Below are 22,736 nucleotides of genomic sequence, written 5' to 3' on the forward strand. Positions count from 1 at the left end.
TGAGAGCTGCAGCCCCGCGGGCGCTGCCTGGCTTACATGAGACTCGCAAGTGTGTCTGTACTTATCACACCAAACATATTTGAAAATCTAAAAGTATCTCATGTTTTTCATTGATTAAATATTTATTGTGCAGATTCATAATTAGTTAGATTCATTAAATAAAATGTGAGTTTTCACAAGTGTGCCAAAATCATTGATCTTGCACTGCACTGACTGACAGCTGCTGTGATTACAAAGGGAAAGCGCGGTGCTCGCTTTGTGTAATATATTCACAAGAAAAGTTATTGTTTTTCAAGAGATTTTGAGAGTACTTCATACTTCACTTTGACAAAATGTATTTGTAAACCTAGCTATTTTATAATGTTTAATATTTCTTCAAAAGTGAAACTAAGAGAAAATCTATTACAGGAAATGGCTGATATATGCACAAATAAATGCTACTCTGCCGCTTCACCATAAATGCCCAAGCTGGCTTAATGACAACCAGGAAGTAACCAAGTCAATTGTGGATGAGCTCACCAAGAAAAATTCCAGACAACTAGGTTGCTATGGCAATAAATAAATATATACTTATTTCCAAAATATTAGAACACAAATCACCCAAATTACTTATTTTAGATCCAAGTTTAAATCCCTGTAAACAAACTGATAATGGACAATGGATTGCAATTAATAGTTATCTTACTCTCTCAATCTCTTGACATAAAATTCCCACAATGGTACCATTTAAAAAAAGCACTGTGACAAAATAATAAAAAAAAAACAGCTTTACAGAATTAGAAAGTGCATTAAGCATAATGAAAGCATATAGCACAGAGATCAGATGGTGTGGTGTTGTGCACCTGGAGAAGGTTCTCAGTCAACATGAGCTCTGTCAGGTTCTCACACTCGCCAAGAGAGTCTGTGAGATGTACCAAGCGGTTCTGGTTCACTTTCAGAATCGACAACTTCTTAAGTGAGCCTGTAAGGAAAAGCATTCTGTATAAGATTTCATGCATGCATTGAGACAACCATAAAAACAATAATTTCTCAGCAACAACTGTAATCATATCGAAACACTGAGGACAAAAACCTTTTTACTCTTAGTGATAGCAGCTGAACAAAACATGGTCTCTAAACATGTAATACCAGTGCACCAACATGTTGTAAGTCTGCTGACACTAGAGGGCAGTGCTGTGATTCTCAAACAGAAACATGTATCTCAAAGAGAAACTCAATTTTAAACATCAACTAAACATGAGTTTGTCATCATGTAGGTGCAGATTTCATTTAGAGTGGGCAGCACATTTATTTTCAGTAATCTGATTCTGAGTTTAAGGTGAGAGGCAGGACAATGTGTTTATTGTCTCTAAACAAAAGCAAGCACAATCTAGTATTTATTGATGTTTGTAAGAGGGATATAGAGTTTCACCAATGCTGTCCGGCAAGACTTCCAGGAGGTTCTCGGAGAGCAGCAGGTCTGTGAGGGCGATAAGTCCGCTGATCTCTGTGGGAAGCTCTGATAGACGGTTCTCTGACACGTCCAAGCAAACCAGCTGCCGCAGGTTCCCCAGCTCCTGTTAAACAGAAGTCATCTTTCAGTCAGCCGAAAGTGAATTAAAACACTTCAGTTTCCACTCCAGTTATCAGCAGAACAGGCACATGCCAAATGCAATCAACTGCACTGAAGGTAAACAATGTCTGAAAAGGACAACATCTGCATGAATTTAAACTAGATATGTAAAACCATCCAGACAAATGACCCATATGATAATCAGCCAATCAGAAGCTGTCTGTACTCACAGGAGGTAGTGAGGAGAGCTGGTTTCTGTCCAACCACAGCTCACGAAGATTGGGCAGTGCCCCAAGTGTGTCAGGCTGAATGGATGAAATATAAAAAGAAAGCAGATTAAAGACAGGGCATGGAAAATAGAGAAATTCAATGAAAAGAAGCATATAATAAAGGAAAATAATAATAATAATAATATTAAATGATATTTTCCTCAGCAGATGCTCAGGTGTTAGTTCAGTAAAGGAAACGATAATCAGACACTGGAGCAAACAAAAATAATACATGCTCTAAATGAACCGGAAAATATGCCGTTCATGAGTATGCATGATTCAATAGCTAAAACAACTAAACTGATCTCAGGACTGCTGTATCTTACCAAAACTTCCAGTACATTGCTGCCCAGATCCAGCTGTTCCAGTTTAACCAGGAAGGAAAGAGAGCTAGAAGATGACAGAGATATTTCACATTTGATGTCATTTGTTTGTATCCTTTAAAATGATTTTGGGGGTAAATTCAATGCATGAGCACTGTGGATCTAATGACTGCAGTTTATTGGGAAAATACTCACGAAGGTAAAGATTTCAGTAGATTCTCCCTCAGCTCTAGAGTCACCAGGTTTGACAAGCTGAATGGAGAATAGAAAGAGACAAGACGGAGTGTCAGATGGTGCGTGTCACTTGATTTGGAAGAGTAAGGGACTCTTCCATCTGTACATCATCAACGGTGGCCAAAAACCATGTGTGTGTGTATATGTGTTAGATGGAGAGAGATTGTGTCTGTATGTGAACAGGAGGCCTGCTTTATTTTATAATACAAAGATATTTTAAATATTCTAAAATAATTTACACAGGTATACACATTCCTTTTATCCATACCTTCTGGTAAATATTGCATAAACACATACAGTACCATATAAATGTACGACATGATGCGATGGCATGAAATGAAAATGGGGAAAAATCCCTATCTATTTTCTCAAAGCATGTTATAAATCTTATTGTGAATGATTCCTCCATGTATAGGCTCCTTAAAAATTTGACCTCACAATATTTTATCAAAATGTCAACCCGATCATCTGGTGAAAACAATGGTCTTCTCTTAGACTTCTACTTTCATTTTATCATGAATTTGCAGTGTCAATACTTGCAAAATACATTTAAATTTTATTTAACACATTTTATGGTAGACGAGACACAATAACGGACAACAGAGCTTGTTTACATTGACTTACTTTCCTATGTCATTGGGTAGAGACTGCAGTGACACGTCATTGAGTGATAGGTGAGCCAGTCCTCTGAGCTGTGTGAAGCCATCAGGCAACCTGAGACACACAAAAGGAAAATGAGACACACAATGGAAGAGGCTTGGTCTGTGAAAGAGGTCACCGCTAGCAGCAGCACTCGTCTTCCTGCTCTAATGTAAATAAGGAGTGGGAAGCACTTGTGTGATGAATAAAGTTGACATCCTCCAATGGCCGTGTACACTGACTGACCTGAACAAAGAGGCTGCTACACTCTCATATGCTATAAAAATAACATTTCAATATTTTAACAAAACATATGATCATTTTTAACCCATTTTAGTGTCTTTCTTACTTCTCCCTTCTCTCCCAACTTCTCTACATCTTTTATAATCAAGAAAGTGTCATTTGATATGAGCCAGAGCTTTGGAGGATTTGGGGGTTCCTCCAACCCACTAACCTGGTCAAGGGGTTTCCGCTGAAGTCTGCAATCTCCAAGGCCTGACATAATTTAATGTTTTCAGGAATCTCAGAAATATCTGAGAGAGAGAGAGAGAGAGAAAGAGAAAGCGAAAGAGAGAGGCAAAGTCAGCAAGATTTACTGGAAGGAGTGTCACAACAAAATGAGCACTTTTTCAGGCTTCTTAATAATGGCTACCAGATGGCCTGAAGGAACGGGAGGAGAGGGTGATTTGACTGTGGTGAGAGTTGTCTGTATGTGCATTATATGGGATCTGAGCCACACATCCGGGACCCAGTGAGAGTTGCTTCATCTGCTGAGTTGCAGAATATAACACTGCATAGTCTAAATACAGACCAACATGTTCAACATTCCCACACTAACAGTAAATGTGCCTTGGGCTGTGAGAGGCACACGAGAAGACAATTGGGAATTGAAATTGATGTACATTTTTTAAATAGATGCGGCTCAAAGAAAACATTCCAGTGCTCTGTGTAAGGAAACACACATTATGTGTAAGAAAGTGTGTGTAAATATCTCTAGATGGGAGCAGTTTAAGATGGCAGGTCTTTTTCAGGAACAAGGCACATTTAAGACGATTTGCATACCATTTCTGGAAATGTCCAGCTCCACCAGCTGTGTGAAGTTGGCAACGTCGGGCGGCAATTTTTGAATCTCATTGTCACTGAGGCCCAGCTTTCGCAAATTGTGCAGTTTGAAGAAAGGCTGAAAGAGAAAGAAAGAGTACGAATTAGCCAAAACACACTTAACGGACAGACTAATTAATATCACTTTATTAGGTACACCTGCCAACTACTCTTTAATGCAAATATCTAATCAGCTAAGCACATGGTAGCAACTCAATGCATTTAGGCATGTAGACATTGGCTGTTTATCAATTCTAAGAACGCAAAAAGAACAGACTTGCATTCTCGTGGAGACCGGCCTTGCCAGGCGACCTTGAAAGGATGAACTCGAATTCGCTTCATGAATGTGCAACGACGAATCTGCAGCAACTGCATGATGCATGAGAAATAATTTGCGAATAAAGTACTGTTTCCATCCAGTGAGTCCAAGAGAACAAAATTGTCGCTTCCTGATAAAGTGGTGCTAAATATCACTAAGAAAAATGGAAGTTGCTGCAGTAGAAGCCACAGTATGTAATAATTTTCATATATAATAAATTATTTGCACCTCAGAGCGCGCAGACGAAACGCAATAAAAGTTGTCATAGTATCTTGCATTCAGATGCCTGTTTGTGAAGGCAACCGTGAATTATACCGCACCACTTTAACGACAAACTTTGCTCAGGCATTACAGAATGACCAAAACAGCATTTCAGATGCAGTGCAACAAGATAGGTCCACTGGTTGATCCAGTTATGCCATCCCATCGCAAAGTCACATGTCTTTTTGATGCGTATCAAGGAATTTATTCGGTAAAAGTGTTTCCATCGCAGTTTATGCGCATGTTGTTGTATTGCGTTAAAAAAAATGTGTCCGACTCAGAGCATACAAGTTTTTTTTATGCACGTTTTTAGAATTAATGTGCATCTTGGCATTTCCAATCCAGCGGTTTTTTTATTTTATATATATATATATATATATATATATGGCCAATGACAGATTTACAACAAACTATTATACAGTCTTTAAGTTATACAAGCATTCATCCACTAGTCCACTTCAATTGCAAATAACAGTTTGACAAAATTCAGAAAGAGGAATGAAACTGGAAATAGCAAAACTACTTTAATCGACAAGTTAAGAGAAACTAATGACCAATACTCAACAATCTGACAACAGCTCATCTCCAAACACTTATCTAAACAACTAAAATCTTGTAAAGGGAAAGCAAAAGTGTGCGTGTCAGTGTTTGAACATCCGTCTTCTCTATCAAGAGCTCGCTTGTTAGCTGGTCACATTCAGTACATTCCTGCTGCTGCTGTGGCCCATCATGCCCTCTCCTCTCTGCGTGCTGGGCTGGCTGCTGAACAGCACCAACAGAGGGCTTACTAACTACTGCCAAGAACAAGGCTGATACTGCGGTGTGTGTGTGGTTGCTTGTGTATCTGAACAGTAATTACGAATCACTGCTACAAAAGAACAAAACATTGAAACTCTTTGTAAAAAGAGAAGATGGAGATATATTTATATATATATATATATATATATATATATATATATATATATATATATATATATATATATATATATATATATATATATATATATATATATTTATATATATATATATATATATAAAATATAATATTATATGCACTATTAAAGTCTGAATAACATTAATATGAGCTGTGCCGCACCCCAAAACTAGGCACTCTAATGATAACCTTGCTTAAATCAACCATCAATAAGTTTTATCAATTAAATTATTAATCGACAATTAATCAATTGTTGATTAATTGTGCGCATCATCTGAGTGGAAACACAGCCCTCTATCGTTTACCTCAGAGGCTCATTGTGGGCAGCTGGAGGCTCTGCTGTCACCACCATGGTGGCAGGTGACATGTATCACATGACTAAGCAATGGGAAATGTGAGCCTGGTTAGAAACAAGACCAAAATATACATACAGATCAAGTAATAAACTCAGTACAGCTGCTGCATACAAGACTGAAATAATTAAAAACAAGTGGTGAGATGACACATGGTTGAACTGCGTGTCATCTTAAAAACGCTGAGATGCCCTCACACTGAGGCCAACAAAACAAACACCAGCACTAACTTCAATTTTCAACATGCCGGGAGAGGGGCAGAGCATCGCCAGCGGGTGCCCGACTGCGTCGACTGCCCGACTGTGTCGACTGCTAGTCAGGCCGTTCTGAGTGGGAGCCATGAGGTCTATTGGGGGGGGAGGAAGCTCTCTAGTGAAGGCCTGATTATAAACACACACAAAGCGGCCCATTCATCACTGCAGCCAGATGCCAGGCAAGCCCAAGACCATATAGTTACCAATCTACAGCACTCTCACACTCAAAAAGACACTCTTTTCACTGTCCAGAAATCCATCTGTGACCCCTGCGTGTGAACAGACTTGGTGGTCAGACATGCCTCATGTCCCTCTGACAACTTTGTTCCTCTGTGACTAAGGTGACTGACAGTAACAGGTGACTAAGGCAAAGCAATTTTCAGCATCGATCTATTCCATAAACTTCACTATACAGAAACAAAAGCAAGTCATCAGCCTGGCACACCTCATATGCCCTTACGGTCTTGTGCGCATGTCTGTTAACAAGACTGTTTCAGGTTTCAGAAGGGTGCTCGCAAGCACCCTCGATGCATACTTTTGCCAAGTGTGCACTGAAGCGAGCTCCGCAGCAGATTTCTCCCTCACACTCAAAGTGTGACTTCAATCCAGACTACTTCATGTCAAGTACACTGACTGGTTGCAGCTGCTAGTTTCGGATAGCAGGGAAAAACACACACACACACACACACACACACACACACACACACACACACACACACACACACACACACACACACACACACACACACACACACACACACACACACACACACACACACACACACACACACACACACACACACACACACACACACACACACAGTTACAAGTATTCTGACAATGTGGGAGATCTTAAGTAAAATCTGGGTTTATAGCATGTAACCATGTTTGTAAAGTGAGTGGATTTAAATAAGCCATGATAATTCACTATACAAAGCAGAGTCACTTTAACTGTTAAATAAAGGGGTGTCGAATATAAAATGCAGAAACAGTAAAATCATAAATGACACAAATGTTTAATAAATGAACGTATTACTAATCAAAAGTAAAATAATTATCCACCAAGCAAAGTCAAGCCTCCAGACTAACATATGAGAGCAGTGGCACCAGTGCCACCAAAATCTAGGGCCCTATGAAATCCGTTTTATTTTTTAAGGGACAATACCTTCAAGCAGACAGATGAATTTGCTTAAAATGTTTTAATGACAATTTGAGTTCTTAAGGCACTGCGAACAATTAATAAAACGTGCATATGTCAACAAAAGTTGAAGTGACTTTTTTTCCCAATAATAAATTATTTCTCCTATCCCCGTTTACTGTGCAAAGATATCCTGACCAGTATGACACAGCAACACTGGCTCAACCAATAGCGTGAGTTTGGGAGAGTATTGGTAGAAGAGGGGATTATTTGAACTTTTTTGAAAAAGCCATTATTTTAGCAATTCTGCTTGGTGCCACTAGAGGCACATAATCACACACTGCACGTTTAAACACACATTCAAAGCACAAGGGAAATAGTCCTTAATGAGAATGTAAGTGTTGGAGTTCCCCCATCTAACAGCTGCTCAAGGTCACTTACAGTGATTATGCCCCTGAAAATTAAATCAAAAGCATAAAGGGGACCTATAATACCCCTTTTACAAGATGTAATATAAGTCTCTGGTGTCCCCAGAATGCGTCTGAAGTTTCAGCTCAAAATACCCCACAGATAATTTATTATAGATTGCCAAATTTGCCCTTATTTGGGTGTGAGCAAAAACACGCCATTTTTATGTGTCCCTTTAAATGCAAATGAGCTGCTGCTCCTGGCCCTCTTTCAACAACACCAACACCACCACCACCAACAACACCAACAACAACACCAACAACAAAGCTGGAGAACCTTGACGATTGTCAGTAACAGTGTTCAGCCTTACATTTTTTTAAACCGGAGTCAGTTCTTCCTGGAGAGCTACAACTTTTAGAATGAATCTGGACATCTGGACATTTCTGAATGGTTAGTGGATACATTTATGTAGTTGCTGTGGAATTGATTCAACTCGCATATGCCATCATGTTAATCTTTTAGTCAAACCCAGCATTGAATTGTCCCTTTGTTGGTGAAGCAGTCCAGCGTAAAAGCGTAAGACAGCATGGTAACAACACTTCAATACAACAACTCCTCTTAAAGCAGCCCAACATGGCCCCACCCCCTTTGTTGCGTGTTCTCGGGGGGAGCGTTTATGTTAATGTTGGGGTTTGTGATGTCACCAACCCTGGAAGAAGCTTGTTTTAGTCCCTACCAGCCATTTGTTGTAGTCCTTAACTCCCTCGGGTTTACCAGTGTGAAAGACTCAAAATACTCAATGTTGCACATACAATTAAGAGTTATACGCCATTTTAATCTGTGGAATATCTTTTTATTTGTGTACACTCAGAGTAACAACAAAATGTTGTGTTTTTTGTAAAATAAAGAAAACTAACATGATGCGTGATCTGTCATCTCCCTCTGAACGAAGTCCAATCTGATAGACTTATTAAATTAGACTTATGTCTAAAGAAACGTTGAAATGTCAGGTTTTAAATCATGTAAGTTAAATCAAAAACAAAAATTCTGTGTTTATGTAATCTATATGAAAAGAGACATGTCAGACGTCCATGATTCAGCTCATTATCCACTAATGCGGCCGCGGCCACGCCCACGTAGCCAGCGCTATTCAGACGCAAATTCTGAGGCAATACATGTATACATCGTCTCAATCGTGTATTTATTGTCTGGATGTTAAAGCCATGGTTAGCGACCTCTGGAAGCCTTTGTTAGTTCCTGGAATAGCCTGTTCTTCTTTAGATTAATTTGTGGACTAAATGTGCACAGAGCGCAATCCGGCTGCAAGTATGAATTGAGAAAACAGTATCCAGCGCTCATAGTGATGACAATAAATATTAAATAAATATTACTATATTGTATAGAAAATTGACAAACATATGAAAATCCATCAATATTTCTCCAAATGTGCATGCTTTTAAGCTAAAAGCCTATATGAAATGCCATAGAGATAACATAATTGTTCAGACACTTTGCATCACAGAAATACATTATATTTTAAAGTATATAATAGAATACCATTATTTTAAATTGTAATAATATTTCACAGTATTGCTGTTTTTTCTTTATGTTTGATATACACCATGATGAGCTTGAGACATGATCACAGAGGGTTTTTTCACAGCCTACCTGACTGAAAGGCCACATCATATTCTTTTGTCTTCTCAGGTGTAAATCACCCATTATTCATGATGATTTGCGTCTCCACGTATGTTTCTTGACAAAAAGTGTCTTACAAAAACTAAATCAATATATTGTTATAAATGAACGAGCAGGCAGGATCATTTTTACATCATTTTGAAGCAAAAACTCTACAACCTACAACCTCCAATGCCCATAAGTCTTGTGAACACATATTTAATATATTTTTTCGGCTTTATTTCAGTGACTTAAGTTTTTTGTTTTTTCAATAACCACGCATGTTTATTAGTCATGTTTAATTAATCAAAGCATTTCAATCTTCTGTTTATTCAGCTACAGCGCATGTTTTCTTCTTCTGCAGCAGGGCATATTTTGATTTTCTGCGCAAAAGCGCCCTCTGGCTTTCAGATGGAGAAGCATTTACTACTGATCACAGAGCCGTAAAGCTCTGACAAGCCACGAATTAAATAATCTCAGCCTTTGCCATATCGCGTGCTATTTTATCGCGATAAATCGTGCAGCCCTAATTAATATGTTTATGAACAACTGAAAAAAGCACAAATGTCAGGGCATGTCAAAACTTCGAAAATTCTCAGACCCCAGAGGGTTAAAAAGTAATTTCTCTAAAAGTAAATATCTCCCTTTGCATTGAACTGAGCATTGTAAATTTGCAGACATTGTTTATGCTCTAACAGCAACACTAACTATCACTAACTAAAGTTAAAAAAGTGGAATCATAATCAAGGACCCCTTTAAAAAAACATGTCCTTCTCTCTGAGCAAGGCACACATGCACATAGAGATGGAGAAAAGAGGGGTTAGATGGGGGTGGGGGGAGAGAGAGAGAAGGACTGAGAAGAATATGTTGGCTCAGGCGTCCAGGTCAGCACAGAGGATGCTGTGTGTTAGTCAAGTGACTGCTTACCCCATGACTTTCTCCAATTAAACCATTACAGTTAACCCCTTCGTCTGCAACATTACTAAACATTTAATCTTGGAAACAGACTGCACTGAAGATGACAAGACTGTAATGTTAAGAGCTAAAATGAGATGAATTTAAACACCTGACTACACTGACAAACAGATGCCACTCTCACTATCACACCATCTGTGTTTCCTCTACCTTGTCTCTACTTTATGGCATGGCCATTACAACAAAGTAGTCTGACACAATAAAACAAAAGGTCAAATTGCATAACAATTTTATATTTGACACGATAGAAATAAAAAAAAAAAAAAAACAACAGTAATATACAGTGATATTTAAAAATTGAAAACAGGCAATTTAATTTATATGATTCATGTAATGCAATTCAAAAATGAATACAAGACCAGAAACTTTAACAAAAGATTTTTCAACATATTAGGCATAAGATTAGGTTAATGTGTGCATATTTGAGAAAAAAAAATATATAACTATATATTATTTGCAACTAGCTCAATAAATTCTAGTTATTACTATAATTTCATTCTTTTCCTTTTTTAATTCTTTTTACATCCTTAACAAAACCTTACAGCACTTAACCGATGACAAGCATCATGTTAATTCCCTCAGCGTTTATAGTATTAATGTTTAATGCATCTGGAAACAATGCAAACATGCATTAGGTCCACTAAGAGCACAAGCTCCTGACCTTAAAACACCAATGACATGCCAATCGTCAATCACAGCGCTCATCTTAATGGCTCATGCAAAATTAAAACAGCACAAAAGTTTTGAAAATGAATGGCCCTTTCATGGCCTCCTTCCTTCTCTCTGAACGAAAGGATGGCACGGGTGGGGGGCAAGGATGGGGGAGGAGTGGGCAAACAAAGCTTTAAGATGGTCCCTTTCAGCTCTGAAGAAAAGAGGACAGGGGATTGTGGGGTTGACCGCATCAGTAACCCCCCACGGAAGGATAGGAACAAAACATTATAAAATATCATTCTGAAACCGAATTCTAATTAAAAGGAGAACATTTCTCTCTTCCTTCACTGACCTGTGAGGACTACATTGAGGGTCCTTCATAGGAACAAACCCCCTGCCCTCTTTTCCCTCTTCTTTTCCTTAGCATTGAGACAAAGTCTCTGAAGTTGCACACAGTGCTGTCAATCAAAACTAAGACCACTTAGCCCCTCCCACTAAAGGCACCAACAGGGTGGAAGACTTTTCTATTGTTCTCAAGCAAAGGACACAGGCAAGAAAAAAAAGAAGATAAAAGATGGCAAGAATGTGGGATACAAAAGGGAAGAGATGAGAAATGAGGTCAGGAAGGATGGAGAACATGAATTGGGGAAAGGGAAAGTTAGCAAGAGAGACAGTAAGAGCAGTGGATTATTAATGGTAGAGAGATGGGCTGATGACGGATGAAACGGTTCATTAGTGACTGTTCATCCTGCAGGTCAATAAGACACTTACACAGACCTGATTTCCTTTGCTAAACTCACACAATGCCACTGTGATATCCTCTCTCCACTTATCTCATTTTTACAAGTGCATACCTGCACACATATCTGGTGGGTACAGACAGAAAAGATTGTAAAGCCACTTATTCACACTAAGCTAGGAGTAAAAATCAGGGGTTGCTTAGCAGCATTAAATTGTGAATGCAATTTAAATTTAAAATCAAATCATGGATTTGTATTGAAACAGCAAAACAGGATGCAAACTTTGAATTCAAGGAAGAATAACTAAATGGAAAGAAATTCTATTTGACTAACACACACAAAAAAAAGAAGAAAAGAAAACCTTACTTGCAGTAAAAGTGTTATTTTTAACTAGAAAAGCAAGCCCAATTTTCTGTTTTATTTTATTGTCAAAACACACTATTCCACATCCTGCCCAATGCTGTCCTTCAAACAAACGTGCCAACTGAATGCTATGAATACATATAGTGAATATATCTGTAATATATGTAAAAGAACTAGAAAGCAAAATGACAGTTTAAAAATTAAGATAATGAAGATAATAAAAAAACAAAAACAAAAACAAACAAAAAAACGCAAACTCGGTGTTAACAAGTAAGAGGAATGTTCTGCAGGAACTGTTACTGTAATTTCTTTATTCTGTAAATGTAAGAAAAGTCTTACAATTACATTCAATTACAGATACCAACCTCATAAAATACTTGAATTACATGAATATATTTGCGCTGAATATTAATTGTCTCCCTTACAAAATGCGTCCCGTCCTTTTTTATACATTATATATTTTTTTTACAGTCTATGATTCCATCTGTTTGATGCGCTTACACGCAACGGCTCTCATTCAGTAAACTTTGATGTTTAACGCAGACACTCGCGTGAATTTGTAACTCAGATAAGGATATAACCACAAAATTAAAGTTTTGAGCTGTCAAAGCGCCTGGCAGGGCATCCCATGCTAAACATCATGTTAATGCATTAGCTTGAAGCTTAAAATAAAGAATTTCCATGTTTTGGGCTGTTCGGATCATGTACCTTTCCCGCAGCAGCTCACTCTGTTTCCTCCACTATTTTTAGATGCATTTTGTCCAAAGAAATGTGTTATTCAGTGCTGTAATTTGACACGACTGGCGGAAGGGCAGCCGTGATTAATCGATAATGACATTCGTTGTTGATGATTTTCATTGTCGATTATTATTGATTTTATGGATTAGTTGTTGCAGCCCTAGTAAATTCCACTTATTCCAATTAGAATTAAATTCAACTTCGCATGAGGTATTGAATGTAGTTATCGTAATTTTTACATCTAGTATCAAATATTTAAGAAAAAAGGCTCCATTTTTATGAGAGGGTAATTGTCCAAACGGAGGGTCCTGAGCCAAACAAATCTGGCACACAGACTACAGCTCTGTCACTGGTGCTTTTGTACCACAGGGGGCCCATGGCAGGACTGCAGAAGTGTCTGGATCAGCAGAGTACAGCATTTCTGTCCTGCAGTGCAGACATTCTTAAACATAACATAAACAGCTTGTCTCACTCTTCATTTCAAGCATATTCTGCTTATGACCAAAAAAAAAAAGATTAACAAAAAGGTTGAGATTTTCATTTTTTGTGGCTCATCAATGGTTCAAATAATCAAAGCATGTTTTGTTTGCTGAACAATAAACAACAGAAAGTCTGGGTCATACTTAATTACACAGTACCCAATTCATAAAATAGTTTTATGCAAAATTTTTAATAGCCCTTTGATTCTCAGAATTTAGTTTGGAATACATGCACAAGTAATCATTTATTAGTAGTCATCAGACTGCAGAGTTGAACGTACATATAAACAGTTAATTAAAAGATCTACCAAAAATTAAACTAATTTGTTCAGATATGTACACACTCCGTTAAGTCAGTATCAAAATAATTCTATTTATAAAAAAAAAAAAAAAAAAAAAAAGATCTTTTTCTGAAGCAGCTCAAGATCACTAAGCCGAAAACAGAGAGACAGATCAAAAGAGACACAAAAAAGCAGTCTTTCCATTTAGTCTTTGTCACATTTGGTATTTCCACACAAAGGCAGAGCTGAGGACTCATGCATAGAAGTACAGAGTGAGAGGCAATGGTAATAATACTTTGTTAAAGTACTTAAGTATTTTTTGGGAGAATCTGTACTTGACTAGAGTTTTTATATTTCTGTCAACTTTTACTTTTACTCCACTACATTTCCTAAATAAAATGTATACTTTTACTCCGATACATTTTCCCAAAGCATTTTCGTTACTTACTACAAAATAAAGTAGGAAGAACACAGACTGCAAGCAAGTAACACTTTACAATAAGAGTCCATTTGTAACATTAAATAAGGTTAATAAAAGTATTGTTCATTTTTAATTTCAACATTTACATTTTAACATTTTAAAGTTGTCTCTTACATTAGTTATAATGCACTATGGATTAACACGAACAATCTATGTATAATTAATATATTAGTATTTTTTATATTTAAAAATTACAATAAACATTTAGCCATTTTTTAATTCAAAGAAACAAAATGTAAGGAAGAGTTAAAACTGATCTTGCTGCTCAAACTGTACAGAACAATTTTTAATAATTTGTTTTTGCTCCTTTTGTATTTTACATTTACTTACTTTCAATAATTAAGTATGTTTAATATTAAAAAAAAAAAAAACTTTTCGTACTTAAGTACAAAAAATATCACACACTTTAAAACTTTTACTCAAGTAACATTTTAAAAAGTGACTAACTTCTATCAAAGTAAGATATCTATACTTTTTCTCAAGTATGGTTTTCGAGTACTTTATAAACCACTGGTGAGAGGGACAGAAGAAACCATTGCCAGAGAAACCAAAGGCCTATCTCAACACAGCTAACTGCTGAATGTTCATGGGAAAGCAATCATTTACTTAGGGAGGTGAAAGATTGTGCACTATTTACTAAGTAAGAGAGTGTGTGATAAGGACAAACAAAGTTTGGGATGGAGCCAGACTTAAAGAGGCCTAGAGGACCAGACTCTTATGCTCACCAAGCCTTCATTTATTTGATTAAAAATATAATAAATGTATTAATATATCTTGAAATATTCTAAAAATATTAAAATAAATGTTCTATTTCAATACATTTTTAAATGCAACTTATTCCTGTGATGCCAAAGCTGTATTTTCAGCATCATTACTCTAGTCTTCAGGTGTAAATCAACACTCCATCCTCTTCACTGTATTTGTCTGGTCATATTGTTGTAGGTTGAACAGACAAAACAAGTTAAGAACCTTTTATGAATTAGTTTATTGCGTTCTTTCTTACGCATTAGAAAATCAAGACAGTGGTTATCTTAGCTGCATGAAAAACAAAAAGGTTATTCAAATAGCAAATAAATTTACAGAAAGCTAGCAAAAAACATGTTTCCCATCACTGAAGCGCACAAGTTCTGCATGCTCTCAAAATATCCTGTTATAATCAAAGAAACTGTCGACACTGCAAAACGCACCTCTTACTTACAAAGTATTTGCACATTGTGTTTAGGATGAGAGAATTTTCAAGAGTAGAGAATTCAGTCAGTGAGCATTTTCAAAGTAAACACCTCTGATTGGCCATTGCATTCATAAAATCAACAGAAACATGTGAAAAGAAATTTATGATGCAATGTGAGCAGATCTAAATATAGCCTAATGCTGCAATCGGCTATTTAGTATAACTGTGCATTTCTGTTACCTTATCTTGAATTTGAGGGGCATTTTTTGTTCATTTTAATGCAATTTTTGCCCCCCGCCCCCATTAATTTTTAATACATGGCCTCTGCAATGCAATCAACTGGAAATCCTTTGTAGCAACTAAGAACTTTAATCACTGGGAAACAGTGATACTTTTTTCAGGATTGTTTGATGAATAGAAACTTCAAAAGAAGAGCATTTATTAGAAATCTTTTGTAACAATTTAACAATTTAAATTATCTTTACTGTCACTTTTGATTAATTGAATCCTTGCTGAATAAAATAATTAAAAAATATATATATTGACCCCAAATTTCTAAATGGTATCTTTACATTGCATTGCAAGATCACACTGAAACAAAGTTCACATATGGACTGTTTTCCAGCAGCACCTATGGAACTAGAGCAGTACGCTCACAATCAAGAGTTTAAGTCTTTCTTAAAATGAAGGTGCTTTAATGAGACTAATCTTCCTGTATATGATGCCAAAAATTACTCTTTTTACAATTTTGATTTTATGCCGACTTTAATGACAGAGCCAATACAAATGCCAATTAACAAGAGGAAATGGGTGTGCAATGCAAGCACAAATCACAGTCTTCCTCCCTTTTGTACAGACTGTTCTGCTGCAGACAGCATCCTTTCATTATCATATGCTGTGCAGACTGATATGTCACTGCCAAACTAGTGAGAACAGGGGGAACAGATTGAGTCTCATCCACACAGGCCTCTGTGATTGACCTACAACACACGATTTGATTTGCATTCCAAACCAAAGTCAAATGAGATGTACAGACAAATATCCATTAAAAGTTTAAAAGGTGACGTGTGTCTTTTTTTCAAATGTTAAAATATGTCCTCTTATACCAGTTTAATGAACGAAGACAACTGGGCACGTTTGCTGTGGTCCAAGTCCAAGCACAACTGTTCCCAGTGCCCCCCACAGCGTTGGTCTGGTTTCACATTCAACCTGATTCTATTGAACCCTGGTGCATTTGCCACGTGCGTCATCACAAACATGCACGGCGCAAGATACAAAACAGAACACTGGCCAATATAGTGTTTTTTTGGGGGGTTTTTTATATTAACTTGGTGCTATTATACAAAGCTGAGTAAATGACACTTGGGTATGCCCGTCACATAAGGCAGTTTTTTGCTGCTTGTTACTTGACTCTTGAGAAGACAGTGGATTTCCATTAATTTGCTGCCCTGATTGCAATTGCTATGCACAAATACACTTTAATTCCTAAACAAGTGCGTACCCGAGTCTGTGCAGCTTTCACATTCACGAGATTCACGGCACAGTTGAAGTGCAACTGAACTCAGACCAACTCCTTCAGGTAGTCTCGGGTTCGGTACCCCGCTGCACACCCAGGTCCACATTAGCCATTTTTCATGCAAACTGTGCCATACTGTGATCATGTACTCATACCCATCTGACACATCAACTTCTTGCTGAACTAATGGTGTGAGTTTGATGCAGTGATCCCCGTTTGTCCAAATAAGCATGGGCCACAAAAAGTTAGGAGTATTTTGATAATCCCATCTGAAAGATAAATGACGTTTCACTTTAAGGTGTGTGCTAGATGTCTTAAATTTGGCATGATCAGAATAGCCTGTGTCCACATTATGTAATGATGCTACAGACAAAAAAACAAAACAAAACAAACACACACACACAAAAACAACAACACAACAATGTAAATTTCCAGATAAAAACAACACAAAGGCACTGAGGTGCCAAAGAAGCCATATGCTTTGCCTAATGCACTGCTTTCTGTTTTACTACATTATAGCTGGTACTGCACAACTAAAGGCCATAAATTCTACACTAAGTTAGCATAAACTCTGTTTAAATCCTAAATTAAGGGAGGGAGTTTCTCTAACTTGTGAAAGGGAAAGCAGATTTTCATATATCCAAACAAAAATGCAAATGCCTTATATTCAAGTAAAAGTTGTGATAAATTGGAAGTTGAGAAATCTTTTCTTTGGTATTGTAACGTACATCTGAGTGAAAAAGGATAAAAAAGTAGGGTGGGTTTGGTTCTACTTGGTTCTATCCATGATGTTGATTGGATTTTGAGATGTGGGCGTTACAGTCATATGTCAGAGAAATATCATTTCACCGGAAGATAGAGTTATTCAATTGTGATTAAAACGTCAAAGTTAGATTTTTTTTTTTTTTAATGAAACATTTACAAGTATACATCTTTACACAGATACATTAACGTGGATTCACTAAACAGATTTTATTTGAAGTTCTACTAAATGCGTTTGTGGTTGCTGTATGTTTGCCCAACAGGTTTACATAGAAAGTACATAACTCTTGCAAGCTTATATACATATATATATATATATATATATATATACACACCAACTGCAGTGAGCCCATTTCTTTTTAAAGAATGTGTCTTTTGCCTGAATGTGTCTGAATTTTCAGCTCAAAATACCCCATAGATTTTTTTTTTTTAATTAATTTTTTAACTGCCTATTTTGGGGCATCATTAACTATGCACCAATTTAGCACGCGGCCCCTTTAAATTGCATGCTCCCTGCCCTAATACAGTACATTTACAAAGTTCACAGCTAATATAACCCTCAAATGGATCTTTACAAAATAATCATCATGCATACTGCATGCATGCGTCAGATCATGCGAGTAAAGTATTTATTTGGATGTTTACATTTGATTCTGAATGAGTTTGATGGTGCTCCGTGGCTAAAGCTAACATTATAAATCTCTCCAACAGTGTGTAAAGAATGAAGTTGTGTTTATGAATTATACAGACTGCAAGTGTTTAAAAATGAAAATAGCGACAGCTCTTGTCTCCATGAATACAGTAAGAAACGATGGTAACTTTAACCATATTTAACAGTAAATAAGCAACATGCTAACGAAACATTTAGAAAGACAATTCACAAATATCAGTAAAAATATTATGTTATCATGGATCATGTCAGTTATTATCGCTCCATCTGCCATTTTTCGCTGTTGTCCTTGCTTGCTTACCTAGTCTGATGATTCAGCTGTGCACAGATCCAGACGTTAATACTGGCTGCCCTTGTGTAATGCCTTGAACATGAGCTGGCATATGCAAATATTGGGGGCGTACATATTAATGATCCCGACTGTTATGTAAGAGTCAGTGTTATGTTGAGATTCACCTGTTCTTCGGAGGTCTTTTAAACAAATGAGATTTATATAAGGAGGAGGAAACAATGGTGTTTGAGACTCACTGTATGTCATTTCCATGTACTGAACTCTTGTTATTCAACTATGCTAAGGTAAATTCAATATTTGATTCTAGGGCACCTTTAATTATCCCTTTAATTTTCTTTGCCCCTCTTTTTTGGTCTCAGTATTGATTATAACAATCCTGTGTGCCAGTCTGTTCAAGTACAAAGAGAAGACACTTCTGTTGTTGTTCATCCCATGTTTCATTCAGGGTTGTACGTTTTTGTGTGTGTTCGTTCCTCCTGTTTCTGGCATGCCACAGCTCCATTCTGCATTAGGACTTGCACAATTTTACCAACACCATCAGCCTGTATGGTCACACTGACATTTCAGACACTTCACACAAGGGATTTCACGGTGAGGACATTTTCACATGGTAAATAAACTTGCGACAACATCGATATTACCAATAACACCGTGTGGGGGATACTGTATAGAATTTGTGGACATCAGGGAGACTATTCATATGTGGAGATATTTGTCAATGATGTTCAGCATCTGTTGTACATCAAATCCTTCACCATCGTCTTGTCAGTCATCTCTCACATTGTCACGTGATAGGTGAAATCTGACTCCTGTTTCACTCTGCAGCTCGTGCTGTACGGGGCAGAGCAGTTTAGTTTTTAGTTTATAATTGTAGTGTCCGTTGTCCAACTGAACTATATAGGTTTTATTTCTATAAAAAAGCAAAACAACACTGCTATAATACTAATCATCTATTTTGATGGACTATTCCACATCAACTTCTCTCATAAAAGCCAAAAAGGTGTTTAGACCTGCACATGTCTTTGCATGTTTGCCATCTGTGAAACACAAAACAGGAAAGGCATTCAGTCATGTGACCAATGCAATCCTCATGGTCAGTAGTAACCTAATGGATGGAGATGGATAAAAAGAAAAACAGCAAACTGTGCATGCTACAGCTCAGCCTGAAATGGCAGCTAGAAAGCAGATAAGCACAAAGCCTCATTGTGAAGGTGAGTGTTTGTAGGCCTGTCCAACAATCATGTGGTCAAGTCTCTGTGGCACATGCAACATTCCCAGCCTTCACATTCAGAAGAACATGTGCTATAAAAACAGACAGTATTTCAGGGGAAAATAGAGTTATTTTTCAAACAGCTGTGCAATTAAAATGGACGTGTTATTATTTAGGTAGCTAGTTCTAAACAGGTCAACAGTTTAACTACTTAAATTTTCTCAGCAATATTCTATTCAAAATGTTGGCCAGCCATGACAGTTTGAACTGAAAGAGAAAACTGTCTTTAGAGATTCTAATGCTCACTATAGCGCCCCTAACAGGCAACATTGAGAATGCACTGTGTACTTTCCCTGTGTTGACACATTTAAAAGGGTACCTATTACGCTAAAGCCATTTTTACAAGGTGTTTGGATATAAATGTGTGTTAGCAGTGTGTGATCACAATGATAAAATTCCACCCAAACCTTTTTTTAAAATCCCCATTAAACCAAAGCAGTCTCATTAGACAAGCCGTTTTGATTCTCTGAGTATTGTGACGTCACATTCCTCAGGCCCCGCCCACAGCCGCTGATTGACAGTCCTGTATTACTATGGTTTCCGCCCTCAATGAGTTGTATGCTGTCCGCCATTTTCTCCGCTGTAAGTAATTGAGATGTTTTGTTGATGTAAGAGTGAACATAACAGTCTTCATTTACTGATATCTGCACTGCTGAACGCAGTGCATTAGTTTTATTTTTGAAGGGAATGCACCACAGATCTAATATACACATACGATTTCTGTAACGTTGCCCGCTATTTACTTTTTTACAGACATAACTGACTGTTTGTGAACTGAATTTGACAGTTTAAACAAAACAAAAAATTTGAAAGGGAAGTCACTCACGAGACTTGACGTCTGACAGCCAGCTGTCTGTGTGTGCGCTTCAGATAAGTGCGCTCAACTGATATAGATTTAAAATGCATAGAAATAATAAACTTTAATGATGAAAGAAGAACTATGTTATCCGTGAGTGTTCGCGATATAGATCATCAAAACCAAGCAGATGTCTTGTTAATATTTGGCAGAGAATCCAATTTAGGCAGGAACTGTGATTGTAGAGAGGGGGCGGGGCACAGCAGCTCATTTGCAGTTTAAGGCACATGCATGAAAACTGCCTGTTCTTGACTGTAGTCAGAAATGGGTATTTACAACATGGATTTATTAATGATCTGTGAGGTATTTTAAGCTGAAACTTCACAGACACAGTCTGGGGACACCTGACTCAAATTACATAATAACGGACCTTTAAGAAAGCAGAACACCTGAAATCCTGTGTTGCTGTAAGTGTTTGCGTTCACGTACTTGTGTGTAAAACACAGCTGCTCTGACTACGAAGATAGTAACTTTTGAGAGCAAAAGTCAGGTTCTGGGTTCATTACCCATGATTTCAGCCAAGAATTCTCAACCAATCAGAGAATGGAAACATGACAATCATGCTTAAAATGACTCTTTAGCGTCTACCCACTTCAATGAAGCATTGTGAATGACACACACACACACACACACACACACACACACACACACACACACACACACACACACACACACACACACACACACACACACACACACGCACACAATATATGTATATGTATACAATATAACACATGTCAATATATACAGCCTTGTGCCTTTGTCATTTTGTTTGAGTCAAATCAAAGTTTGTAATGTTGTTCACCTCATAACTGGTTGGTTTGACTCTTTAACAAAGACTTTTTAAAAATCTGTATGGGATTGGGAAAAATACTTTCAGAATCAAGGAGGCTAAAAAAAAGTGAATGGTCACTGCTGCACTAATGGTTTTATAGCATGGCTATAGCAGAAAAACAGAAGAGACCAGATCATGTGATGGGTCACAGCAGAGTGACACACAAATACCATGTACCATTTTAAATTATGCCAGTAAGTGTTCAGATTAGCCATAAAAAGCATGTGGTCATTGATACATATGGTGAAAATGGGTTTGTTTGTTCTCTCTGACCATTCATCAGCTCTTTTTAGTAAAAGTTCATTATGTAAGGGTCATAAGTTGCGCTATGAGAATTAGATTGATATGCGGAATCACACTGTTAGCAATGACAGTCCAGAGTCAGAACATAAGTCACTCATTTATAAAAAAAAAAAAAAAATCATGAGCTTGAAATACATCTTAAGAAAATCCATAAAGAACACATTACCGTTGAGCTTTTTTTTAAACAATGTGGCTCAATGACACTTTTAGCAGTGCTCTGAGTGCTTTGACATGCCAACTTCTGACTAAAGCTATGCTAGAGTTTGGGAGGGCATTATCTAGATTTGCTTAATCAGTGGCAATGTTCGTGAAGTATGTTGGTAATGTCATTGCTCTGAGTTTCATTACAATGAGAGGCTAGTCATCACCTGGTTAAAAATATTTTGACAGACCAGCAGAGCCCTGATGATGTCACTCTAACCTGGACTAATGAGATTCCAGGGATCGGAATCTGACAATTTCCTGCATGATTGGTCCGGATCGATGACCAGTTGGTAAGTCTCATGTCTTTCCAATTCCGAGCCGATTCGATTTATTACTAGAGGCATGGGCAATAACGTCAGCTGTGCGTTCTCATGCAATTCTTTCCAACGGTGAAGTGACATACACCTGCCTCTTATTACCTGTCTCATTTGCTTAATAGTTAAATAGTGCTTGTATTGCGCAAAATTTTAGTAATTCCCGCAGGTTTCGTGCTCACAAAAAAAAAAAAAAAGGGGAAAAAAAGCATGCGCACCCCGTATTTAATTTTTACAATAAAGACTATCCAGTGTTATTTTACATTTGATTACTTTAATTTCTGTAGTATTTCTTACCTACTTAATCTGAAAAACTTAGTTTCATAGCTCTCTTTATTCTACTACATTTATTTGAGGTGTTTGCAATTTG

General features: G+C 37.2%; 1 protein-coding gene across 14 annotated transcripts in view; it reads right to left on the bottom strand.

The window, feature by feature from the left end:
* scrib (scribble planar cell polarity protein) overlaps positions 1-22,736 on the bottom strand; it is a 97,900-nt gene that overhangs the window by 48,027 nt on the left and 27,137 nt on the right. For all 14 annotated transcript variants that reach the window (XM_067402136.1, XM_067402124.1, XM_067402137.1 and 11 more), the window contains exons 2-9: positions 4,080-4,197; positions 3,472-3,550; positions 3,003-3,092; positions 2,340-2,396; positions 2,148-2,211; positions 1,783-1,857; positions 1,412-1,556; positions 843-961 (exon numbers count right to left, since the gene is read on the bottom strand). In XM_067402136.1, the coding sequence (XP_067258237.1) occupies positions 843-961; positions 1,412-1,556; positions 1,783-1,857; positions 2,148-2,211; positions 2,340-2,396; positions 3,003-3,092; positions 3,472-3,550; positions 4,080-4,197 (747 nt within the window). The remainder of the gene's footprint in view (positions 1-842; positions 962-1,411; positions 1,557-1,782; positions 1,858-2,147; positions 2,212-2,339; positions 2,397-3,002; positions 3,093-3,471; positions 3,551-4,079; positions 4,198-22,736) is intronic.

The sequence above is a fragment of the Chanodichthys erythropterus genome, chromosome 11 (genome assembly GCF_024489055.1).
Source record: "Chanodichthys erythropterus isolate Z2021 chromosome 11, ASM2448905v1, whole genome shotgun sequence".
NCBI lineage: Eukaryota > Metazoa > Chordata > Actinopteri > Cypriniformes > Xenocyprididae > Chanodichthys > Chanodichthys erythropterus.